Genomic DNA, 26,133 nt, shown 5'->3' with positions numbered 1-26,133 from the left:
GGGGGGTCATAGTTCCCCCATGCTGGCTCAGGCATTCTGGGAGTTGAAATCCACGAGTCATGAGGGGCCCATAGTTCCCTCATGCTGGCTGAGGAATTCTGGGAGTTGAAGTCCATGAGTCATGAGGGGGACATAGTTCCCCCATGCTGGCTCAGGAATTCTGGGAGTTGAAGTCCACGAGTCATGAGGGGGGGTCATAGTTCCCCCATGCTGGCTCAGGCATTCTGGGAGTTGAAATCCACGAGTCATGAAGGGGCCATAGTTCCCCCATGCTGGCTCAGGAATTCTGGGAGTTGAAGTCCACGAGTCATGAGGGGGGCCATAGTTCCCTCATGCTGGCTGAGGAATTCTGGGAGTTGAAGTCCATGAGTCATGAAGGGGCCATAGTTTCCCCATGCTGGCTCAGGAATTCTGGGAGTCGAAGTCCAGGAGTCATAAAGGGGCCATAGTTCCCCCCATGCTGGCTCAGGAATTCTGGGAGTCGAAGTCCACGAGTCATGAGGGAGCCATAGTTCCCCCATGTTGGCTGAGGAATTCTGGGAGTTGAAGTCCACGAGTCATAAAAGAGCCAAGGTTGCCTCCCCCTGGGATAGGCCCTCCCTTTCAGGTGATGTGCCCATCCTGTTACCCTCTTTCCTGATTCCTCTCTTCTTCTGGGTCCCTGCAGGAAATCCCCACCAGTCCTTTCCACATCAAGGTGGACCCCTCGCACGACGCCAGCAAAGTGAAGGCAGAGGGGCCTGGTCTCATTCGGACAGGTGAGTGACCCCCCCCAAAGTATTCATTTGGGGTGAAATTTTACATACCCTCTTAAGAGAACAGCGGAGTTGGAAGGGACCTTGGAGGTCTCCAGCCCCCTTTTCAAGCAGGAGACCCCAGACCCTTTTAAAGAAACGGCTGTCCCACTCTCTTCTTGAACATCTCCAGCGATAACAGAATAACAGAGGTGGAAGGGACCTTAAAGGTCTTCTAGTCCAACCCCTAGCTCAAGCCGGGCAGCCTTTACAATGTCTGACAAGCGACTGTGCAGTCTCTTCTTCAAAACCTCCAGTGATGAAGCTCCCAGAGCTTCTGGTGGCAAGCGGTTCCACTGGTTAATTGTCCTCCCTGTTAGGAAGCTTCTCCTTAACTCCAGGTTGCTTCTCTCCTTGAGTAGTTTCCATCCATTCTTTCTTGTCCTGCCTTCAGGCGCTTTGGAGAATAGGGTGACACCCCCACCCCACCCCCTTTTTCGTGGCAGCCCCTCAAATACCTGAACCCTACTATTATATCACCTCTCTTCCAAAGAGGCTGCAAATTTCGGCTCTGGGGGGAAAGCTGCTCTTTTTCCAATGACAGTTTCAGAGATGGATGGGGGTCTCCAGCTGGGAATTGACTGGAAAAGTAGCTCCATCTAGGTGGAATTTCTGGAGACGTGGCTGCCACGCCGTGTCTCTTGCAAGCCAGGCAAAGGGGAGAGCTGACCACCGTTCTGGATGCTTCCTCCCCAGGCGTGGAGGTCGGGAAGCCCACCCACTTCACCGTGTTCACCAAGGGAGCAGGCAAGGCCAAGCTGGATGTCCACTTTGCCGGTGCCACCAAGGGTGAGGTGGTGCGTGACTTTGAGATCATCGACAATCACGATTACTCCTACACGGTCAAATACACAGCTGTGCAGCAGGTGAGCGAGGGCCTACCTCTGCTGGCCTCTTGGATGGTCCTTCAAGCTAGGTGAACGTCACCCGAGGTCACCTTCTCATTTCCTCGGTCGACCTCCTAGGAACGGTCTCGACTGTCCAGGATGTCAGCCTGCGGAACAGGCTGCCACTTGAAATCAAGAGATCTCCTTTGCGGTAGGCCTTCAAAGAGAGGCCGGAGGGTCATCCTCTAGTGGACCTCGCACCGAGCAGCGGGTGGGATGGGACCTTCTCTCTAGGCCACCTGACAAGGTCCCACCGTGTCGTTTTTGAACGAACGTACCAAACATATTCCTGTCCCCCACCACCCAGGGAAACATGGCGGTGACGGTGACCTACGGCGGGGACGCCATCCCCAAGAGCCCCTTCCCCGTCTATGTGGCTCCCCCTCTGGACCTCGGCAAGGTCAAAGTCCAAGGACTCAACAACAGTAAGTTTGACCTCGAGTCTACCTGTTGGGTGCGGTTGAGTTGAGAGGGTTGTTAGAGTTGTGGGTTGTGGTAGGAGATGACCAGGCTGAGCCCGAGGGAGGAGGGGTCAAATACATCGTTCCTTTGGGGGTCTCTACACCCCCATAAGAGATCTAAACCCAGCACACACACCCCTTGAAGTCTGTTGACTCTTATCTGGGGCCAGTTTGCCGGTTCAGATTTTCGCGGTCCTCCATTTTAGCAACCGTTCAAAATTACGACGGCACTGGGAAAAAATGGCTTACGACCGTTTTTTCGTACTTATGACCGTTGCGGCATCTGGTGATCAAAATTAAGACGCTTGGGAACGGACTCACATTTATGACGGTTGTAGTGTCCGGAGGGGGGGGGCGTGTCGTGGGATCCCCGTCTGATGAGCCAAGTCAGTGGGGACTGCCAGATTCATTTTAGCAACCAAGCCACTAATTTAATGGGTGCAGTGATTCCCTTAACGGCTGTGGCAAGGAAGGTGGTAAAACAGGGCAAAATTCACTCGACAAATGACTCACTTAGCGACAGGCATGTTGGACTCCCTTGGTGGTCGTACATCGAGGACTCCCTGCACACGCTTTGCTGCGACACAGCCGCGTGCGCATGGACGTGCATTGTGTGTTTAGATTGCATGCTAACCGCGGTGCCACCAATGGTTCATCTCGGTAGAATTCAATGTGCTTCCTTCTCCTCTCCTGCCCATGCGCAGAGGTCGATGTGGGTCGGGACCAAGAATTTACAGTCAACACGCGTGGAGCTGGTGGACAGGGACAGGTGGACGTGAAGATCAGTTCGCCCTCCCGCCGGCCGATTCCGTGCAAGATGGAGACGGGGGCCACCAACGATGCCCACTCGGTGAAGTACATGCCGCCCGAAGAGGGACCGTATAAGGTGGACGTCACCTACGACGGGAACCCGGTGCCTGGAAGCCCCTTTGCCGTTGAGGCTGTCATGCCCCCCGACCCGACCAAGGTCAGCGCCAGCTGGAGACTCAGAGCTGCAGGCTGTCGAGGGTGGGTGGGTGGGTGGGGGAGTGGGGGGGGGCTGAGAAGGAAGGAAGGAAGGAAGGAAGGAAGGAAGGAAGGAGGGAAGGAGGGAAGGAAGGAAGGAGAGGGAGGGAGGGAGGGAGGGAAGGAAGGAAGGGATTGGAGGGAGGGAGGGAGGGAGGGAGGGAAGGAAGGGAGGGAGGGAGGGAAGGAAGGAAGGAAGGAGGGAGGGAGGGAGGGAGGGAAGGAAGGAAGGAAGGAAAGAAGGAAGGAAGGAGAGGGAGGGAGGGAGGGAAGGGAGGGAGGGAGGGAGGGAAGGAAGGAAGGAAGGGAGGGAGGGAGGGAAGGAAGGAAGGAAGGAAGGAAGGAGGGAAGGGAGGGAGGGAGAGAGGGAGGGAAGGAAGGAAGGAAGGAAGGAAGGAGGGAAGGAAGGAAGGAGAGGGAGGGAGGGAAGGGAAGGAAGGAAGGAAGGAAGGAAGGAAGGAAGGAAGGAAAGGAGGGAGGGAGGGAGGGAAGGAAGGAAGGAAGGAAGGAAGGAGGGAAGGAAGGAAGGAGAGGGAGGGAGGGAAGGAAGGAAGGAAGGGATTGGAGGGAGGGAGGGAGGGAAGGAAGGAAGGAAGGAAGGAGAGGGAGGGAGGGAAGGAAGGGAGGGAGGGAGGGAAGGAAGGAAGGAAGGGAGGGAAGGAAGGAAGGAAGGAAGGAAGGAGGGAAGGGAGGGAGGGAGAGAGGGAGGGAAGGAAGGAAGGAAGGAAGGAGGGAAGGAAGGAAGGAGAGGGAGGGAGGGAGGGAGGGAAGGAAGGAAGGAAGGAAGGGATTGGAGGGAGGGAGGGAGGGAAGGAAGGGAGGGAGGGAGGGAAGGAAGGAAGGGATTGGAGGGAGGGAGGGAGGGAGGGAAGGAAGGAAGGGAGGGAGGGAGGGAGGGAGGGAAGGAAGGAAGGAAGGAAAGAAGGAAAGAAGGAGAGGGAGGGAGGGAGGGAGGGAAGGGAGGGAGGGAGGGAGGGAAGGAAGGAAGGGAGGGAGGGAAGGAAGGAAGGAAGGAAGGAGGGAAGGGAGGGAGGGAGAGAGGGAGGGAAGGAAGGAAGGAAGGAAGGAAGGAAGGAGGGAAAGAAGGAAGGAGAGGGAGGGAGGGAGGGAGGGAAGGGAAGGAAGGAAGGAAGGAAGGAAGGAAAGGAGGGAGGGAGGGAAGGAAGGAAGGAAGGAAGGAAGGAGGGAAGGAAGGAAGGAGAGGGAGGGAGGGAGGGAAGGAAGGAAGGAAGGGATTGGAGGGAGGGAGGGAGGGAAGGAAGGAAGGAAGGAGAGGGAGGGAGGGAAGGAAGGGAGGGAGGGAGGGAAGGAAGGAAGGAAGGGAGGGAAGGAAGGAAGGAAGGAAGGAGGGAAGGGAGGGAGGGAGAGAGGGAGGGAAGGAAGGAAGGAAGGAGGGAAGGAAGGAAGGAGAGGGAGGGAGGGAGGGAGGGAAGGGAGGGAGGGAGGGAAGGAAGGAAGGAAGAAAAGGAGGGAGGGAGGGAGGGAGGGAAGGAAGGAAGGAAGGAAGGAAGGAAGGAAGGAAGGAAGGAGAGGGAGGGAGGGAGGGAGGGAGGGAGGGAGGGAAGGAAGGAAGGAAGGGATTGGAGGGAGGGAGGGAGGGAAGGAAGGAAGGAAGGAGAGGGAGGGAGGGAGGGAAGGAAGGGAGGAAGGGAGGGAGGGAGGGAAGGAAGGAAGGAAGGAAGGGAGGGAAGGAAGGAAGGAAGGAAGGAGGGAAGGGAGGGAGAGAGAGAGGGAGGGAAGGAAGGAAGGAAGGAAGGAGGGAAGGAAGGAAGGAGAGGGAGGGAGGGAGGGAAGGAAGGAAGGAAGGAAGGAAGGAAGGAGAGACAATGAAAGAAAAAAGAGAAAGAGGAAGGACATACTGAAAAAGAGGGAGAAAGAAAGGACACACAGAAAAAGAGGGAGGGAGGGAGAGAGAGAGACAGAGAGAGAGAGAGAACAGAGAGAGTGAGAAGGACAAAGAGAATGAGAATGGAGCCCAAACTGCAGAAAAAATGAGCCAATCACCAAGTAACTGTGAGTTCCAGTCTAAACAAACAGGCAAGCAAGTAAAGAAACAATGAATGAATGAATGAATTGAAAACAAGCAAATCTGACCCTCGTGTCTTGTCCTCTGCTAGGTGTGTGCCTATGGGCCTGGACTGAAGGGGGGATTTGTGGGGAAACCCGCCCCTTTCACCATCGATACCAAAGGAGCCGGCACGGGTGGGCTGGGCCTGACCGTGGAGGGTCCCTGCGAAGCCAAGATCGAGTGCCAGGACAACGGCGACGGTTCCTGCTCTGTCTCCTACTTACCCACTGAGCCTGGTGAATACACCATCAACATCCTCTTTGCCGAGGCTCACATCCCGAGCTCTCCCTTCAAGGCGGACATCAAGCCCGTCTTCGACCCAACCAAGGTGACGGCCAGCGGGCCTGGTCTGGAGCGTGGCAAGGTGGGCGAGGTGGCCACCTTCACCGTGGACTGCTCCAAGGCGGGCGACGCCGAGCTGACCATCGAGATCATCTCCGATTCGGGGGTCAAAGCCGAGGTACTGATCCAGAACAACAGCGACAGCACCTACAGCATCACGTACATTCCTTCCTTCCCGGGCACTTACACCATCACCATCAAATACGGCGGGCATCACGTGCCCAAGTTCCCAGCTGGGGTCAACGTGGATCCTGCTGTGGACACCAGCAACATCAAAGTCTTTGGACCTGGTGTGGAACCTCGAGGTAGGTTTTCGGGTGAGCAGGATGGCGGCCATGTTACTTCACCAGGACAGAAAGGCCAAGTCCCAAAGTGGGGAAAATATATTAATAATTAAGAACAATAAATAAATAATAATTAAGAAGAAACCTGTAGGAGATGACCGGGCTGGAGCCCGAGGGAGGAGTCAAACGTGTCATAAGTCACGAGTCCCTGTGCGCCAGCAAGAGATTTAAGTCGAGCTCATCTTGAATGCCTTCCTATCTCCTGCTCATTTCCCTTCACTGTTAGTTGACCAGATTCTTTTAGAGAATTTAAGCTTGCAATAAATCTTTACACAGGTAGTCCTCCACTTACAACTAGTGATGGTTCAAAGTTACAACGGCACTGACAAAGTGACTTATGACTGTCTTTCACACTTACAACCGTGGCTGCATCCCCATGATCGTGGGGTCCAAATTCAGATGCTTGGCAAGTGGTTCACATTTATGACGGTCGCAGTCTCCCAGAGTCACGTGATCCTATTTGCGACCTTCTGACAAGCAAAGTCGGGGGGGCGGGGGAAGGAGGCAGATTTGCTTAAGAACCGTCTTCCTAACTTAACCCCTTCAATGATTCACTTAAGAACGGTGGCAAGAGAGGTCGCAAAATGGGGCAAAACACACTTGACAACAACAGAAGTGATGGGCTTGGTTGACTGACTCTCCTGATTTCCCCGGGGCTTGACAAAACCATGGAGATGTTACCCTGAAGAAAACTATTCTTTAGGGCGGGGGTTCCTAACCCCCAGTCTGTGGACCGGTACCGGACCGCGGCATGCCAGCAACCGGTCCGCACAAACAAGCAAAGCTCCATCCACGAGATGCAGGCAGCACACAAAACCACGCACCCTCCGGTCTGTGGAAAAACCTCTCTCCACGGATCCGGGTCCCTGGTGCCCAAAAGGTTGGGGGCCTCTGCTTTAGGGGTAGTTAGAGATAGTCCTTGACTTACGACCATTCCCTTAGTGAATATTCAAAGTTACAACGGCACCGAAAGAAAGGGACTTCTGCCCATTGCAGCCTCCCCATGGACACGTCCTAATTCAGACCCTTGGCAACCGACTCACATTTATGACGTTTGATTCTGGGGGCGCCAGACTCACTCCAGAGGCATCTTGGATTTGCTTCGCAATGTCGGCAAGACAGGTCGCAAAGTGGGGCCCAGCCCCCTTCACCGCTGTCTCGCTTAGCGGCGGAAAATTTGGGCTCGACGGTGGTCATAAACCGAGGACTGCCCCGTATGCCATTTTTTCTTTCGTTGGCTGCTGTTTCGTTCGCAGTTCTTTTTACTCCTCTGTTTTTACTGTTGTTAACAAACAGCTCGGTTAGTCCCAGGACGAAATAGGTAGCAAATAAATTGAATAAAAAATAAATAAACTTCTGGGTTCCCCCTCCCCCCCCCACACACAGATCCAAGCGGGGGTCTCGGCATCGCTAACCCTTTTGCCGTCTCTCTCCAGGGGTGCTGCGCGAGGTCACCACGGAGTTCACGGTGGACGCCCGCTCTCTCACCAAAACGGGGGGCAACCACGTCAAAGTGCGGGTCATTAACCCTTCGGGGGCCAAGACAGACACCTACATCACCGACAACGGCGACGGCACCTACCGAGTCCAGTACACCCCCTTTGAGGATGGTGAGGCTCCCCTTATGTGCCCCCTTCCCACCTCTCCCCCTCCCCCACCCTGCATCCCCCCCCCCCCGTCGATGTGGGCCCTTCCCTGCTTCCTGGCGTGCAAAAGAGTACAGTTTCCACCAGTGAAATTGGGAACCTTTTCTCCTTTAACCTGAATTCGGCCAGGAGGATCTGCAAGTCGTCCTCGGCTTACGACTGCTTGCTTAGTGGTCGTTCAAAGTTACAACGGATCTTTGCAATCTGGATTTAAAGTTCGGATGGTCCGCTCCACCCCCTAGGATCACACGTGATCGCATTTTGGGGCCTTGGCAAATGGCCGGCCTGCCTGCAGCATCCCACAGTCGCCATGATTTTCGGTGTGTTTTGCGGTCCTTAAGTGGATCTATTACAGCCAAAGGTTTCTGGCTTTTGTCTTTTTGACAGAAAGTGGTGTTTATTTCCAGTTTTCAGTAAAAAAAAAAAGTCCATTGGGTATAATGGATTTATTGAACGACCACCACATTTGCTTAGCCACTGCTTTCGTTTAACGGCAGCGGTGTTCACTTAACGTAACCCTAGGCAGGGTAAAATGGGCGGCTAATAAATTTGAAAAGTACCGGTAAGTAAAATAAACAAAAAGTTGCTGCAGAAAAAGGTTGTTAAATTAGGCAGACTGTGACCCGTTTCGTGACTGCCGCAGCTGATGACCGTTAATCCTGGGCTCAGTTACTGCCGTAAGATGAGGACTACCTAATTTCTGCAAAGCAAATCCACATTACATTTGCTCATTTGCACCGTTCAGTCAGCTTCCGGCTAGCTGGCCTTGGAGGAATCCCAGTCAAACGGTAGTTTCTGCAATTGCTTTCGTGGCCAAGTTAATAATTTAATAGCTGAACAGCTTATGGAATGATGTAACGGAACATAAGGTGGATGATGCAATGATAGGAATGACTCAGCAGGGTCTGTGTCCCTTTAAGAGCTTGAGTATAAAAGGGAAGGCTTTTGCTGCTGTGTTCTCTCTCGTCCGTTTCCTGCTGTGACTGCTGTGTGTTGAAGTTTGCTGTATTACCACGTGTATGTATTTTGTTCCTAGTGTATACTGTAGATCAGACATGTCAAACTCGCAATGTCACGTGACATCGCGCAACATATCGGGACAGTTTTGCCATTATAGGCAATGGGGTGGGGGCAGCTTCCACATGATGCGTCTGGCTCACGGGCCGGCAGTTTGACACCCCTGTTGTAGATAGTGTAATATAAACCACTATTTAATACAGCGGAATAAGACTGTGAATGCTCTGACATTCACCCTTGAGGACCAGCAACTTGATAAAAATATTTTTTAAAAAAGAAAAAGATGTCAAGATGCTGAATATCCAGGGATACAATGGCAGTTGCCTTGGGGGCATTGTAATAATGGAAGGGAAATGCAGACAAACATACCCCAGGCGCCCCCCCCCGGGCAAGGGGGCAGGGATGTTTGCCTTGCACAGAGGATGCAGACCCACCTGAGCTGTTTGTCTTACAGGGGTGCATTTGGTGGAGGTGACTTACGATGATGTGCCGGTGCCCAAGAGCCCCTTCCGGGTAGGGGTCACCGAGGGCTGCGACCCCAGCCACGTCCGTGCCTATGGCCCCGGCCTGGAGGGGGGTCTGGTGAACAAGTCGAACCGCTTCACCGTGGAAACCAGGTGAGCCTCCCCTGCCCCTCCCTCTCAGGGGCAAACTGAGTTTGACGGTGAAGATTGTGCTCCGAGAAAGGATCCCGGGTTCTCTGCCTAGCGCTCGATCTAGTCCAGTGTGTTTCAAAGCTGGCCACTTGTAAGATGGGCCGACTTCAACTCCCAGAATTCCTCTTGGCTGGCTGGGGAATTGAAGTCCACCCATCTTAAAGTGGGCAGGATTGAAAACTGACGTAAGCCATAAACAGCAGCAGCAGACAACCAAGGAGGGAGCAGATGGTGAGAAGTTTTGGAAAATAAACAAGAGAATTGCACTTCTTGTTGTGAGTCCATCCATCCATCCATCCATCCATCCATCCATCCATCCATCTTTCTATCTTTCTGTCTCTGTTTCTCTGTCTCTGTCACTCTCTTTCTCTCTCTCTCCCATCTCTCTCTCTTTCTCTCTCACTCTCTCTATATATCTACATATACACATACACATATATACACATATATACACAAATACACACACACATCTATCTATATATGTCTGTCTATCTCTCTATCTCTCTATATCTATCTATCTATCTATCTATCTATCTATCTATCTATCTATCTATCTATCTATCATCTATCCTGTCCATTACACTTGCATGCCTCTGTACAGTTGACAGATAAAACAGTAAAATGATATATCAGCTATAGGTTAAAAAAAACAAGTTAAAAACCAGATTAAAACAAAAGGGTCAATTAAAAAGGCAGAGGAAGCATAACTTCCAGACAAGAAATCAATCAATCATCATAAATAATGGAATGAAATTCAAGACAGCCAATCCAGGGTCCGTACTGGTGTTTATACTGCAGCATTTTTGAGGTTTGATAACCTTTGAACCCAGAGTCACCTATGATGGATAGATTTATTGCCTCGGGAGGGAGGGGTCTTTTCCATGCAAGCCAAAAGGGTTTCATTTGCTTCATCCTTTTGTGGTGGTTTTAATTCACCAAGTACTGCTGAACCTCCTGCAGGAATGTTGGATTGGTTTCTTCCTGGCCGCTTTGCCCGCAGCTCCTGTTTTTTGGTGGGGTTCTTTAAAAGGGGCTCCTTTCGTTCCCAGGGGCGCAGGGACCGGGGGTCTCGGCCTAGCCATCGAAGGCCCCTCGGAGGCCAAGATGTCCTGCAAGGACAACAAAGATGGCAGCTGCAGCGTGGAGTACATCCCCTTCACGCCCGGGGACTACGACGTCAACATCACCTTTGGTGGACGCCCCATCCCAGGTAGGTGTGGAGGATGGGGGCGGAAAGAGGGGAGGAGGGTAAGATACAGGTATGCCTCAACTTATGACAGTTCATTTAGTGACTTTTGGGAATTACAATTGCACTGAAAAAAGCGGCTTACACTGCCGACTCCTTTGTTGAAAGCAAATTCATTTATTATTTGGTTTGTTTGTAAAATGGATTGGTCGACCATCACTATGGGCAGTCCTCAACTTTCAACCGTTGGTTTAGTGAACGTTTGAAGCTACAGCGGCCCTGAAAAAAAGAGACGTAGGATCATTTTTCACACTTAACGGCCGTTGCAGCATCCCCACGACCACGTGATCAAAATTTGGACGCTTAGCAACTGACTCATATTTATGACGGTCGCTGTGTCCCCGGGGGGGAGGGTCACATGATCCCCTTTTGTGACCTTCTGACACGCAAAGACAACGGGGAAGCCAGATTCACTTAACAACTGCAGTGATTCAGTTAACAACTGGGGCAAGAAAGAGAGGGGAGGGAGAGAGAGGGAGGGGGGAGGGAGGGAGGGAGGGAGGAAAGAAGGAAAGAAGGAAGGAGGGAGGGAAGGAGGGAGGAAGGAAGGAGGGAGGGAGGGGGGGGAAGGAGGAAAGAAGGAAAGAAGGAAGGAGGGAGAGAGGGAAGGAGGGAGGAAGGAAGGAGGGAGGGAAGGATGGAGAGAGGGAGGAAGGAAGGGAGGGAGGAAAGAAGGAAGGAAGGAAGGAGGGAGGAGGAAAGAAGGAAGGAGGGAGGGAGGAAAGAAGGGAGGGAGGGAGGAAGGATGGATGGAAGGAAGGAAGGAGAAGACAGGGGAAGAAGAATATCTCCCTTAGTGCCAGAAATTTTGGGCTCAGTTGTGGTCATAAGCTGAGGACTACCTGTATTGCTCTAGATCCAGGAACTCTTAGGTGGAAGAGAGTCCTGTGGGGATGGAGTAGCCCCTGTTCCCTAGAGATCTAGGTCTCCTGGGGGCAACCTTACTTGATAACCCTCTTCCTAAGAATTGCGCCCAGGAGAATGGGCTTCCCTGGGAATGCTTCACTTCGTGGATGGGTGTTGTGGTCCAGTTCCTCGCCTTCATCTCCAGGTCTCTCCAGGGAAGCCTGGATGAGCATCCAGAAGTGGTCCCAAAAGGTGAGGCCTCTGGTGGGAACTCATGGTGGTCCTCTCTTTTACCCAGGAAGCCCCTTCCGTGTTCCTGTCAAAGATGTGGTTGATCCCAGCAAAGTGAAGTGCTCGGGGCCCGGGTTGGGGTCCGGAGTCCGAGCCCGTGTCCCACAGACCTTCACAGTCGATTGCAGCAAGGCTGGGCTGGCCCCCTTGGAGGTGAAGGTGCTGGGACCTTCAGGTATGGTAATTGGGGAGGGGAAGCATTGATTAAGGCAGGATTATGGGATGGGAAGAAGTTGGGAAGAAGATGCTTGGATCTTTCAGAAGAGATTGGACAAACTCCAATGATGTAGGATCTCTACGTTGAGTTGTGGGTTGGGCTAGAAGACCTCCAAGGTCTCTTCCACATGGTTATTCAGCTACTTTGGGGGAGGCGGGCAGAGATAACTCAAGCACAACGTTCCTCACTTGATGGCCTAGCTCTGATGAGAGGCCTCTTAGCTTTCCCTTTTGAGAAGAGCCGGATGGGTCAACTCTGCCCTAGTTGACTTACGTTGACCCAAAGCCACCTTAGATGCCTTCTAACCCTTTATTCCTCCTCTTCCTTCTCTGTCCAGGGGTGGCTGAGCCGGTGGAGGTGCGCGACAACGGAGATGGCACACATGCTGTGAAATACACACCGGCCACCGATGGACCGTACACCATCTCGGTGAAATACGCTGGACAAGAGGTGCCTCGCAGGTGAGAGGGTTAGGGGTTCCTGGCCAACTTCTCCCATGGTCGCTAGAGGACTTCAGATCCTTTCTTGATGCCCCTGTGATTCACTTAACAACTGTGGCCCCATGTAGAGTGCATTGCAATAGTCAAGACTGGAAGTGACTACTAGGCTTTAGGTGTGCTAGAAATTGTGTTTATATATAGCACCACAGAGAAAACCAAGAGTACAGTCACCATGTGCTTTACTCCTCAACTGTAAGAGGAAACAGGAAAAATTCTACTCAGGGCAAAAGAACATAGAGTAGATACCATAGATCCAAATTTGTAAACATTGCCATCTGCTGGCAGAACACTACTGTAGTTGTTGCATAAAAATACAGTCCAACAATGAATTCCAACAAGACGATGTGAGCAGGTCTTGTTTGGGTTAACAGCTGAGTTTGCCCAATATGTAAAAAGTGTGTTAGTCTTAAGCTTGGGGAGTTGATTTGGGCTTGAGGGTACCACGTAACCCCAGCCCATTTCATGAATTTGTGGCTCAGCACTTTGGGTGAAACCAGAGCGAGCATAACCAGGAGAAACAGGTTGTCCAAACGTAGCCACGGAGAAGGAAGGTCTAGGCAATCTTGGCTCTTTTATGACTCGTGGACTTCAACTCCCAGAAATCTCGTGGACTCTGGGAGCTGAAGTCCACGAGTCATAAAAGAGCCGAGGTTGCCTACCCTTGGTCTAGGCCTCTGATTCTGCAGAAGGAGGTGTGCGGTTTTGCGCAGTTAGCGTGACAGCTGAGGGACCGTGGGGCTCCGCACCCTACAGCTGATGTCTCTCTGTTTGGGGACCCTTAATGGGCCAAAAGCCAACCCAGAGAGGTGGCAAAGAAGGAGAGAAGCCCCACCGATCGTGGGGAGACAGTGGTTGATCCGGCCGGCCGGGGAAAGCTCTCCAGAAACCAAGAGAAGAAAGGCTAGCATCAGAACAGAGTTGTCTTACTGAGGAGATGGACAGCATAAATAAATAAATAAATAAAATAAATGCATAAACATGTCAAACACCTCCCACCCCAACTGAAAGGAGGGGGAACGGGAGGCCCAGCCACATCCTATCTGACCTCCTGGCTTCTGCCTCTTTCAGCCCCTTCAAGATCCGGGTCCTTCCTGCTCACGATGCCAGCAAAGTGCGCGCCAGCGGTCCTGGCCTCAACGCCTCGGGCATCCCCGCCAGCCTGCCAGTGGAGTTCACCATCGATGCCCGTGATGCCGGTGAAGGGTTACTCACGGTACAGATCTTGGTAAGTGGTGGGGTCAGGAGGGAGCTATGGGGTGGTTTGGGTTGGGGGACTTCTGTTAGTCCTGGGTGTGGCAACAGAGAAATGCCCTTGGGGAGGTGGGGGTGGGGGTGGGGTGGGAGTGGGGCTTGGGATTGTCAGTCCAAATGCTGGCTGGGGAATTTTGAAGTCCACCCGTCTTCAAGTTGCTGAGGTTGAAAAACACCGGGCTGCAACCACAGAATCTTGCCAGTCTGAACGTGCAAATCCCTCGCTGTCTCTTTTGAATGCCTGATTAATTAGGATAGATCAGGGGTAGGCGACCTTGGCTCTTTTATGACTCGTGGACTTCAACTCCCAGAATTCCTGAGTCAGCACAGCTGGTTCAGGAATTCTGGGTATTGAAGTCCACGAGTCATAAAAGAGCCAAGGTCGCCTACCCCTGGGATAGATCATTTCTAAGTTTCTTTCTCTCTCTGTTGTGCAACTTCTATCCGATCATTCCCTAGGCAGAATCTCTATAATAACAATAATAATAATAATAATAATAATAATAATAATAATAATAATAATAATAATAATAATAATAGTAGTAGTAGTAGTAGTAGTTGGAAGGGACCTTGGAGGTCATCTAGCCCAACCCCTTTTCTTTTCTGCCCTGCCCCATCTCCCAAGGTCGTTCTCACGTTCAACATTACAGGTTGACCTGAGATCAGACTCTTTTTCTCCCCAGGACCCTGAGGGAAAACCCAAGAAGGCCAACATTCGGGACAACCGAGATGGGACCTACACAGTCTCCTACGTTCCAGACATGACGGGCCGCTACACCATCACCATCAAGTACGGCGGGGATGAAATCCCCTACTCGCCTTTCCGAATCCATGCCTTGCCCGCTGGAGATGCCAGCAAGTGCCTGGTGACGGGTAGGTGGTTGTTCTTCTTCCTACCTACCTGGAGGGGCCACTTTCTCCGGAGAACTTTTTTTTGGGGGGGGGCAAGAACAATTTCTGACAAAAGATGCTCACGTCTGTTTCTATTTCTCTGCCTGCAGTGTCCATCGGAGGCCACGGACTGGGTAAGCTTTGACATGGACGGCAAGACAATGGTCGTGGTCCAGTTGTCCCATTCATGCCTCTGACATTTCGGAGCTGACTTTTGCTTGGGAACAACGAAGTCCTGGAGGTTCTGTGCGCAAAGCACGGATTCTCGCTTCCTCCTGGAGTTTTGAGGGCTCCATCCCTGGAGGCTTCCAAGTAGAAGTTGGACAGCCTCTTGGCTGGAGCAGACGATCCCTTTCCAAGTCTCTGATTTTATGATATTAGCACCCTCGGGTGGATCCTTTCCTGGAGTGTTCTTATTCTCGATGCCCATTACGTTTTCTTTCCCATCCTTTTATCGTTCAGGTCCACAACCCGGATGTCCTCTTGTTTATTTGGGACTCTGGTTTTCATTATCACCTGCTGGACTGAGATAGGGGCCGAGTTGGCTCAAGGCCGTTTTCGGTGACTGATGGCCACTCCTATAGTTTCCTCACTTGATGGCCACTCCTATAATTTCTTTCATTCCCAACTCCCACCCCCCTTAACCCTACCTGAATGGTCTGGTGATGTAGGACAAGTAACGGCAGAATCTGGGGTGGAATGAAAAGAGGAATCAGCTTAGAATCCCTGCATAGTCACCAGCCAACTAAACCCAAATGCCTTTTGAGTGCCATCACTCCTTATTTAACAAGGTGCTGGCTGTTAGTTGAGAAGATTCTTTGCTGCTGCTGCTGCTGCTGCTGCTACTACTACTACTACTACTACTACTACTACTATTACTATTATTATATAACTTTTATTCATAAAACATGCTTAGTCAACTGAACACTCAAACTGACTGGCGCTGATGGTTGACACGGGTTGCTGCCAGCATCCTAGGTATCCACCGGGTATCTCCTTAAAATGTAAGATGTTCCGAGTAGCGCAGTTTTTTGTAGCTTTGCTGGAGTTATTGCAGGAAGCTGCAATTTCTTGATGTATTTTGTAAAGTTTTTGGACATAGTTCCCAGTGCCCCGATGACGATGGGTATCCCTGCTATGTGTTTCATATACAATCGCACAGTTTTGATGGCCAGGTCGCAATATTTTGTAATTTTTCCAGATCTTTTTCTTCGACTCTGGCATCTCCTGGTACAACGATATTATTATTATTTATTATTATTATTATTATTATTATTATTATTAGTAGTAGTAGTAGTAGTAGTAGTAGTAGTAGTTTTCTAACATCACAACTACATAACCGAAAAGCAACGTGGCGACTGAGTTACAATAATCCAATTACATACAAACATGATTAGTACAAATCTCAACCTAATACAGTAAATATTTTCTCTCTTTTCCTCTTAATATACACTGTCTCCTATTTGAATTAGCACAATTTTTATTCTAATAATCACATCAAAGCAACTTTCTTACCTTTTATCAATAGCTTTTAGTTTGGATATATCTTATTTATACTAACACTCAGTCTTTTAGGCAATCAATAACCTAATGACTTTTTCCCCCAATATTGATTTACCATTAACATTTAGATTTAACGTTTAATATTGTTCACTTCTGCGCACATAAGCTTTTAGTAAGAAGTCACTTAAACTGGAGCTTCCCCTGTAGACTTGGTCCGTAGTGCTGAGGGCTGTGGCCCCCTGGACTCGGTGCCGTTCCCAGCCATGTTGTATGACCGTCGCCTTCATTTCTCTATTAGGAGCGTGTCTTGGTCCCACCATCCAGATTGGAGAGGAGACGGTGATCACGGTGGACGCCAAGGCAGCTGGGAAGGGCAAAGTGACATGCAAGGTCTCCACGCCTGATGGGGCTGAGCTGGACGTCGACGTGGTGGAGAACCACGATGGGACCTTTGACATTTATTACACAGCTCCCGAGCCTGGCAAATACGTCATCACCATCCGTTTTGGGGGCGAGCAGATCCCCAACAGCCCCTTCCACGTGGTGGTGAGTAAAGGACGTGCCCAGACAAAACCACCATGGGTGGGGGAGAGGAACACAGAGAAGGCACCATTTTCTAATGACAAAAGTATCAGTAGCAGAGGACATTGATAGCTCAGGAGTGAACTGTGGGGTCCTTGGTGCTCTCTGAGCTTGGGGATTTTTCTTGCAGATGTTCCATGACCCAACTAGGTAACATCATCAGTGCTGGAAGGTGGTGGGTTTCGTGGAGTGGGGAAGGAGGAGGAGTGTGGGGTCCTTGGTGCTCTCTAAGCTTAGTTGTTTTCTTGCAGACTTTTGTTGGTGCAACTAGGGAACATTATCAGTGCTAGAAGGGAGCGGGTTTAGTGGAGTGGGGGAGAAGGAGGAGGAAGAGGAGGAGGAGATGGTGGTGGAGGAGGAGGATGACAATTATGGGGTCCTTGGTGCTCTCTAAGCCTAGTTGTTTTCCTGCAGACCTTTCATGATCCAACTAGGTAACATCATCAGTCCTAGGAGGGAGATCTAAAAAGGCTTCCAAGCATTGGTGATGTTACCTAGTTTGAGTAATGAAATATCTGCATGAAAACAACCAAGCTCAGAAGGCATCAAGAACTCCTCTGGTTGTGTTTGATGGCCACCCCACAACTGCTCGGGCTCTATCCCAGCAGCCATCCGATGCGCGAGATTGTGGGGGTTCTCGACATGCACACTGATGTCTCCCTTGCTTCCTGCCAGGCCTGTGACTCCATTCCTCAGGTCGAGGAGCCTTGCGAATCCAACCAGCTTCACCAACCCTTCCCGGGGCACCACCCTGGTGGCTTCCCTCCACGTTGGGTACCAGGACCGTCTCCTTGCTTGCCTCTGTCTCCTCTCACTGTGTCTCTCTCTTTCTGTCTCGGAAAGGAGGGCCCTGCCCCATGTCCAGTGCCGGGAGAGGGGGGGGTCCTCAGGATGTGGCGGAAGAAATCAAGAAGGTGACCAGCGTGTGTACCTGAAGCTCGGCCAACTTTAATGGGCAACAGACGGAGCTTCAGTTGCACTCTCTCAGCCACCATCTTGATTTCTTGGTACACGCCCTGCAGGTATTTATATATTTATATTTATTTGATTTATATACCGCCCTTCTCCCGAAGGACTCAGGGCGGTGTACAGGGCAATAAAATACCAAAAATACAATACAAAAATTAAAAACAGATTAAACAATTGTGCCCGAATATAATAAATTAGTTAAAATCAGTAATTAAAACCCCAAACCCATCACCCATCAGACCAGGGCAGCTTGTTCAAATAAGTGAGTTTTTAGATCACGTCGGAAGGAGCGAAGGTCGGGAGCCATCCGGAGCTCAACCGGTAGACGATTCCAAAGGTCTGGCGTAGCTACCAAAGGTAGCTCTCGTCACGGTCAGATTCCAATCTTGGCCCTTCTCAGGCCGTTGTTCGCTCCTTCCCCTTCCCTCCTTCCCAGACTCCTGATAAGATGATGTGATAGGGGTCTTCCAATATCTCAGGGGCTGCCCCAAAGAAGAGGAGGGGGTCCACCTCTTCACCAAAGCCCCTGAAAGCAGGAGAAGAAGCAACGGATGGAAAGGAATCAAAGGAGAGAAGCAACCTGGAACTAAGGAGAAATTTCTTGAGAGTGAGAACAATTAACCAGTGGAACTCCTTGCCTCCAGAAGTTGTGTGTGCTCCATCACTGGAGGTTTTTAAGAAAAGCCTGGACAACCATTTGTCTCAAATGGTAGAGGGTTTCCTGCCTGAGCAGCGGGTTGGACTAGAAGACCTCCAAGGTCCCTTCCGACTCTTAGCATCAAGCAAATTCACCCAACATCCTGGGCTGAAAAGTGAATAATTTGTGGCTGTGGGGGGTGCAAACTGAACACACAGGTAGTCCTCAACTTACAAATTTATTTAGTGACTGTTCAAAGATACAACGGCATTGGGGAAAAAACAAAACGGAACTATGACCGTTTTTCACACAACCGTTGCAGCCTCCCCCTGGTCACGTGACTAATGTTCAGACGCTTGGCAGCTGACTATAACGGTCGCAGTGACTCGGGGCCCCGCGATCCCCTTTTGCGGCCGTCTGACCAGCAACGACAATGTAACACACTTAACAATTGTGTTACTAAGCTAACAATGGCAGGCATTCATGTAACCCAGGGGTCTTCCAACTTAGCCCTTTTATGACTTGAGGAATTCTGGGAGTTGAAGTCCACAAGTCATAAAAGCTGGAAGACCCCTGCTTGTGGACTTCAACTCTCAGAATTCCTCAGCCAGCGTGCCTGGCTGAGGAATTCTGGGAGCTGAAATCCGCAAGTCATCAAAGGGCCAGGTTCAAAGACCCCTGACTTAACCACTGTGGCGAGGAAGGCCGTAAATGTGGGTCAAACTGCACTTTAACAACTGTATCACTTAGCCGCAGAAATTTGGGACTCAGCTCTGTTCGTACGTCGAGAACTACATGCACGGGGTCTGGCTGAATGCAGTTGTAGCAATCCAGCTGTTTTGGCAAGGCAGGTGCAACCGATGGACAGTCCTGAATCTCGTCTTTGCCATTCCTGGCTGCCCTCCCAAACCACCTTCAGGGTATCTCGGATTCTTCTTTGTGTGTGTGTGTGTGTGTGTGTGTGTGTGTGGTTGGTCTTTTTCTTACAGCCCTGTTTCTTCCAGCCGCTACACCCCAGGTCTGCTTTGCCTTCCAAATTTTTCTTTTCAGTTTGTTTCGCCTTGGGGTGCTCTTTCGCTCTCTCGGCCCCCGCCCGTCTCTAACCTGGACTTAAGTCTCTCTTTCTACCCCCCTCCCCCATTTCCTCTCTTCCCCTCCACGCCAGGCCACGGATGAGCCCGTTGCACCTCCGGAGAACGTGGACGCCATGCTGCGGCCCTTCAACCTGGTCATCCCCTTCGCCGTGCAAAAGGGGGAGATCACAGGTAGCGCCTCCGTCTGGGGATTGGGGTGCGAGGGGGGAGTTCACGGTATGGTTGCACAGACTGGAGTGGTGTTTCGGAGGGGGGGGGGCGCGAGCCAGATCGTCTTGGGTTCTTGAATTTCTACATTACGGTGTTGAAGGAAAAGTCTTCATCAGGGTTCAGTCCAAGCCGGGAATAAACAACACGGCGGCTGCTTTAGAAAGAAAGTTGCATTTTATTGAAGAGGAGAGCCAGACAGGAAGATGGCTCTGGAAGGAACAGGAGAGTGAACACATGTAGGGAGCGGGTTTTTATACCCTCTGAGGCTCTTGAGGATGTTTCCTGTTCCTTTTTGAGGCTTTGTATTTCCTGTGTCATGTATTTTGACCTGTGACCCTTGCGCATCGGTGGGTTAATCCTATTATGTCCCCGTCTTAGAGATTGGGTGGGGTATGTAGATTTTAGGCGTCTTTGTCTTCTTAATCTTCTAGCTGGAGGCCTCCAACCTTCCTGAATGGATGATCACATCTGCATTTCTACAGAGCTGGTTTCTGCTTGGGGGAAGGGAGACGTGGGGCTATTAAGAAAAAAAAGTGGGCATGCTTTTCTGCCTCTTTAAGATCCTTTGAGGAAATATATTTTTCTGCCCTTTTAATATTTCCTTCTCGGGGGGCGGGGGGGGGCGAGTTCCCACAACAGGGAGTCCTTAACTTACAACAGTTTGTTTTTAGTGAGTCCTTTAGGGTCACCTGTTTTACTTGGGGGGGCTGGTTGAGCAATCCCCCTTTAAAAGGGGAACGTTTTTGTGTGTGTTTTGTCCCCTCCTGCCAAGGTTTCAATGGAACCGGAGTGCCCTGGTTTTTAATTAACTTCAATACTGATTTTTTTTTAAAAAAATTGTCCTTGCCTTTTTAAATAATTGTACATTTTGCTTTTTTTTGCCGATTTTCACGTTTTATTTGTACTAGCACCCAGACCTCTTTTCCAACAGGGAGATGGACTGTTTCGTTTTTGGTTTTTTTAAAAAAAGGATAAATAAATTAAATAATCAAATAAATAATTAAATGAAAAAATTTAAATAGCAATCCCAAGAGAAAATGAGAGAAGAAACGGATCTGAGCTGGGTGACTCACACTTAGAAGGGTAAACGCAGATGGAGGACAAGGAGGCGGGAAGCCTCCATCCGTGGTGGAGCTCAATAGAACCTCCAAACCCAGAGGCAGTCTATCTTTGCATTCTTGGGGTGGAGTTGTTGGATTTTTTTTCCTCCTGCTCCTCCACAACCACATTCCAGGACTGCACAATGTGCCATTGTTGGAAAGTTGCATTCCGCTGTTCCGTTCTTTCGCATGATGCATTTGGAATATAACATCTTGAGGTGCTGATTTTTTTTTAAATCTCTGGGAAATATAGCCCTCCTCGTAGCTCTCTAGGGCTGGGGTGGGGGGCAAGCTGGTGGCCAAAGGGTCTTTCTGATCTGACTGCATTGGGGGTCTTGGAGGAGGAAGAGTAGGAGGGGCAGCCAGAAGCAGACAGCAAGGTAAATCTTGCCAGCCCCACCCACCTCTGGCCCCGCCCATCTCTAGCTCCTCCCACTTACCTGCAGCTCCCAATTGCTGTACATCAGCCCTGCTTTGATTCTAGATAGGTTGGAGCCAGCCCAGGAGTGGGAAAGGTTACCGAACTACAACTCCCAGTATCCCTCACTGCTGGGCCACACTGGTCTGCTGGGAGTTCTAGTTTGGGGAGGTTTCCCACACCTGGCTAGTCCCATTCTTAGGGGTGGAAATCTCCATGGTTTGGGGGTCTCATCAGCCTGCTTTCTTCCTGTTCTGCAGGGGAGGTCAGGATGCCTTCAGGCAAGACGGCGCGTCCACACATTACGGACAATAAGGACGGGACGATGACAGTGAAGTACGCCCCCACAGAAAAGGGGTTGCACGAGATGGACATCAAATACGATGGAAACCACATTCCAGGTGGGCACTGGAGAAAGGGAGAGCAAACAGGGACCAGATTAATTCCCAGGGAGAGTAAGTGTCTGCATTCACACAATGAGCTTGACCCAGGTTCTGAATTCACCCGTTTTCGCACTTCATCCCCTGCACCCAGCCAACAAACCAACCGGACTGGGCTCACATTTGCCATCCGAGTCTCTCAAGAGCCAAACCCCTCCCATGCTAGCATGTTGTCTGAATGCAACACTAGGTTTGGGATTGCCCTGGGTAAGTAAGCATGTGCTGTAAAACCAGCTGTTTTGGCCACCAGTCAGAATGCTTTAGGGTTTTAGGCCTACATCAGTGTTTCTCCACACTTGACTTTTTAAGATGGGTGGACTTCAACTCCCAGAATTCCCCAGCCAGCGTGGGACTTGAAAGTCTACCCATTTTAAAGTTGTTGAGCTGGCTGGGGAATTCTGGGAGTTGAAGTCCACCCATCTTAAAAGTCAGCCAGAAGGATGAAGGTGCCCATTATGCTAAACCCACTTTACTAAGCTATAGTTTATGGCTAAACAAAACAGATCTGGCTGGAGCCAGACTCTCTTTAGGTGGAAATGTGGATGCCCATTGGCTGGAGCTGTGCCATCAGATATTACCCCGATCACTGGGCTAGAGTAGATGACCTCTAAGCTCTCTTCCAACCCTAGGACTTTCAGAAGGATTAGCTTATTTTTCCCGAGTTTCTCGTCGCTCCCTCTCTAAAAGCTACAGGCCGCCCAGGATGGCGGGCTGATGGGGTGTGTCCATGTTTTTTTTCCCCCAACCAGGGAGCCCAATCCAGTTTTACGTGGACGCTATCAACGCCCGCCACGTGAGCGCCTACGGGCCTGGGCTGAGCCATGGCATGGTCAACAAGCCCGCGACCTTCACCATTGTCACCAAGGACGCCGGCGAAGGTGAGTCCCTTGCGCCACGTTTGAAAAACCCCGGCCACGGAGTTGTCAGTCTGCTGAAGAAGGGCCCTGTTCTCTTTCCCTCCAAGAAAAGACGACTAATCTTTCATCTGAAAGGGGGTCACAAGAGGGAAGGACGTAATCCACACGTTTAAAATCACAAGAAAAAAACCCAGCGCCGCCTGTGTAGAGTTCGAACCGAGCACAGGCAGTGCTAGACTTACGACCGTTTTGAAGTTACAACCGTGCCGAAAAAAGGGACTTAGGCCCGTTTTTTCACGCTTGTGACCCTTGTGGCATCTCCATGCTCATGGGTTCAAATTCCAGGCACTTGGCAACTGGTTCTCACTTAACGACGGTGGCAGTGTGCAAACGTCTGACAAACAAGGTCGACGGGGAAGCCAAATTCACTTAGGGACAGGGTTGCTGGCTTAACAACAGCAGGGGTTTGCTTCCACCACTGTGGCAAGGAAGGGCATCAAAGAGAGCCAACCTCAATAATTGTCTCACTTAGCGACAGAAAATTTAGGCTCCATTGTGGTCGTCAATTCAAAGACTGCCTGTACTTTATTGCTCTCTGCCTGTCGTACAGGAATCTTCCCAGATTGGCAGATTCCCCTTGGGAAAGATACGATCAGGCATTTGTTGGACCCAGATCTTGCCCTTTTGTGCTCGTGTAATGATTCCAGGCTAAGACCCCACTTGACTCCTCCTCCAACAGTGACGGTTACACTCCAACACCCAGAAAGCAGACAAGGAGCAACTTTGCTCTTAACCCAAGGCTAATCTTCCCTCTTGAAGCTAACCAGCCTCTCCCCCTCCCACACAGGAGGCCTGTCCTTGGCCGTGGAGGGCCCGTCCAAGGCCGAAATCACCTGCAAGGACAACAAAGATGGTACCTGCACGGTTTCCTACTTGCCCACGGCTCCCGGAGACTACAACATTATTGTCCGCTTCGACGACAAGCACATTCCTGGTAGCCCCTTCACTGCGAAGATCACAGGTAGCCCTTCTGCTCTCTCTTCCTCCAACCCCAACGGCTTTCATTTCATTTCATTTCATTATTAATTTATTATCTTGCCTGAGCGGTGGGTTGGACTAGAAGACCTCTAAGGTCCCTTTCCACACCGTTGTTCTGACTGGGAAAAAGACAGTCCTTCAGATGCTTTCAAAAAGCCTTGAACCCTCCCCTGACCGCTTCTCTCTCGCCGTCCTTCTGGGCCCAGGGGACGATTCCATGCGCACCTCCCAGCTGAACGTGGGCACTTCCACCGACGTGTCCCTGAAGATCACCGAGAGTGACCTGAGTCTCCTGACCGCCAGCATCCGGGCCCCTTCTGGGAACGAAGAGCCTTGCTTGCTCAAGCGCCTGCCCAACCGCCATATCGGTGAGCCATCCTTTACGGCTTCCGGAAGCCTAGTTTTTGTCCTTCGGGAATGGGCGCGCAGCCATGCACCGATGGGATAGCCGCCCAAGCTGCAAAGGACCGCGGCTGTGTAAATTGCAAAAATTGGGAGGACGGCAGGAAGAGCAGCAGAGAGAGACGAAAAAAGAGACAATGTCTAGCTCTTGGCTGCTCCTAGTGGACCTTTGGGGTGTTGCAGTCAGATCCGGTGCATAAAGAGAGTACTGATGGAGGAGAATAAGGGTCGAACTGTAACGCTCTCTGAACTTGGTAGTTTTCTTGCAAGACATTTCATTACCAAAATAATATTGTCAGTGCTAGAAGGGAGTGAGCAGGGTTTGTGGAAAGGAGGAGGAGGAGGAGGAGGAGGAGGAGGAGGAGGAGGAGGAGGAGGAGGAGGAGGAGGAGGAGGAGGAGGATATAAAGATTGTGGGATCCTTAGTGCTCTCGAGCTTGGCTGTTTTCTTGTAGAAAATTCATTATCCAACGAGGTAACATTATCAAAGTTAGAAGGGAGTGTGGAAAGGAGGAGGAGGAGGAGGAGGAGGAGGAGGAGGAGGAGGAGGAGGAGGAGGATATAAAGACTGTGAGGTCCTTGGTGCTCTCTGAACTTGATTGTTTTCTTGCAGACGTTTCATGACCCAACTAGGTAACACCATCAAGGCTAGAAGGGAGTGGGGTTTGCTCTTTGTTTAGGGACTAGTCGCTTGCCCTGACAGTGTTGGTGGGAGTGGTCTTGATCGTTCTTTGATTGGGCTGTTGTCTACTGTTTGATTGACTGAGTTGGTAGTTCCTTGATTGGGGTATTGTTGATTGCTTGATTTGCAGGGGTAGGCAACCTTGGCTCTTTTATGACTCATGGACTTCAACTCCCAGAATTCCTCAGCCAGCGTGGCTCAGCTTGGAAACCTCTCCCTTTCCCCTCAGCGTGGCTGGCTGAGGAATTCTGGGAGTTGAAGTCCACGAGTCATGAGGGGCCCATAGTTCCCCCATGCCGGCTCAGGATTCTGGGAGTTGAAGTCCACAAGTCATGAAGGGGCCTTAGATGCAGGGGTAGGCAACCTTGGCTCCCTCATGCCTCGTGGACTTCAACTCCCAGAATTCCTGAGCCAGCATGGCTCAGCATGGAAACCTCTCCCTTTCCCCTCAGCATGGCTGGCTCAGGAATTCTGGGAGTTGAAGTCCACGAGTCATAAAGCCGCCTAGGCCTAGGCCAGGGGTAGGCAACCTCGGCTCTTTTATGACTCGTGGACTTCAACTCCCAGAATTCCTCAGCCAGCATGGCTCAGCTTGGAAACCTCTCCCTTTCCCCTCAGCATGGCTGGCTCAGGAATTCTGGGAGTTGAAGTCCACGAGTCCTAAAAGAGCCAAGGCTGCCTAGCCCTGGTCCAGGGTTAACCTAGGTGTTAACCTCTGGGCCTTGCTTGCTGGTGTAGGCGATGTTTGGGGATATTTGTTCCCTTTCCAGCTTTTCGACTGTCTCTTGGGAATGGTGGGTAGATGTTCCATTCTGAAGAGGCAAAAGGAGTTAAATTCTTCTCTTTACTCAGGACAGTCAATTTTGACTCCTCCGTCTCCATCCCTTTTCCCCTCCCTTCTTCCATCGTGGGAATTTGTCTGCCTCAATTCCAGAATTCTCTGGGGGGGTGTTTCGTTCCCTTCCCTTCCTCCCTGGCAAGGCCACGTGGTTTGACGAAAGAGCTCCTGGCTTGGGTGAAACCTCCCTAGGGCTGCACAGCTGCCCCCAGGCCCCCTTCACCCTTGTCCCGCTCCCCCTCATTTCCCCCCCTCTGCCTCTTCCAGGGATCTCTTTCACCCCCAAGGAAGTTGGGGAGCACGTGGTGAGCGTGAAGAAAAGTGGCAAACACGTCACCAACAGCCCCTTTAAGATCATGGTGGGACAGTCCGAAATTGGCGATGCCAGCAAGGTTAAAGTCTCCGGTAAAGGGCTGGTGGAAGGACGCACCTTTGAGATGTCCGAGTTCATCGTCGACACACGGACTGCAGGTGAGGAAAGGCAGGTTGCGACAAATATTTGCGAGGTTCCCGACACCTTTCGCCAACGACACAACCACGGGTGGCAACAACCGGGCCTTCAAGACTAAGAAAATTCAGCTAATGCAAGTAGTCCCTTCACTTACGACTCAAAATTTCTGTTGCTAAGCGAGACAGTTGTTAGCCAAATTTTGCCCCGGGTTACAACCTTTCTTGCCACAAGTGACTCACTGCAGTTAAGTTAGCAAGACGGTCGTTAAGTGAATCCGGCATTCCCCTATTAACTTTGCTGGTCCGAAGGCCGCAATAGGGGATCATGTGATCCCAGGACACCGCCACCGTCATAAATACGAATCGGTTGCCAGGTGTCTGAATTTCGATCATGTGACCGCAGGGATGCGGCAATGGTTGCAAGAGTGAAATACGGTCATAGGTCGGTTTT

At 51.1% G+C, this 26,133-nt stretch overlaps 1 protein-coding gene across 1 annotated transcript in view; it reads left to right on the top strand.

Moving 5' to 3' along the window:
• Positions 1–25,703, top strand: part of LOC310650614 (filamin-C) — a gene marked incomplete at both ends in the record, with an annotated part of 33,917 nt that extends 8,214 nt beyond the window's left edge. The window contains 20 exons of the mRNA XM_083380198.1: positions 668–758; positions 1,491–1,660; positions 1,989–2,106; positions 2,847–3,109; positions 5,265–5,862; positions 7,338–7,511; positions 9,019–9,181; positions 10,270–10,430; positions 11,611–11,778; positions 12,158–12,281; positions 13,389–13,545; positions 14,255–14,444; positions 14,573–14,596; positions 16,264–16,511; positions 19,319–19,418; positions 21,236–21,376; positions 22,165–22,293; positions 23,120–23,293; positions 23,517–23,678; positions 25,500–25,703. Coding sequence (XP_083236324.1) covers positions 668–758; positions 1,491–1,660; positions 1,989–2,106; positions 2,847–3,109; positions 5,265–5,862; positions 7,338–7,511; positions 9,019–9,181; positions 10,270–10,430; positions 11,611–11,778; positions 12,158–12,281; positions 13,389–13,545; positions 14,255–14,444; positions 14,573–14,596; positions 16,264–16,511; positions 19,319–19,418; positions 21,236–21,376; positions 22,165–22,293; positions 23,120–23,293; positions 23,517–23,678; positions 25,500–25,703 — 3,559 coding nt within the window. The remainder of the gene's footprint in view (positions 1–667; positions 759–1,490; positions 1,661–1,988; positions 2,107–2,846; positions 3,110–5,264; positions 5,863–7,337; positions 7,512–9,018; positions 9,182–10,269; positions 10,431–11,610; positions 11,779–12,157; positions 12,282–13,388; positions 13,546–14,254; positions 14,445–14,572; positions 14,597–16,263; positions 16,512–19,318; positions 19,419–21,235; positions 21,377–22,164; positions 22,294–23,119; positions 23,294–23,516; positions 23,679–25,499) is intronic.
• Between the last annotated feature and the right edge of the window lie 430 nt (positions 25,704–26,133).

This window comes from Vipera ursinii (assembly GCF_947247035.1).
Source record: "Vipera ursinii genome assembly, contig: scaffold_229, whole genome shotgun sequence".
Classification (NCBI taxonomy): Eukaryota; Metazoa; Chordata; class Lepidosauria; order Squamata; family Viperidae; genus Vipera; species Vipera ursinii.
Note: the sequence above shows the minus strand (reverse complement) of the source record. Positions and strands in the feature narration are given on the sequence as shown.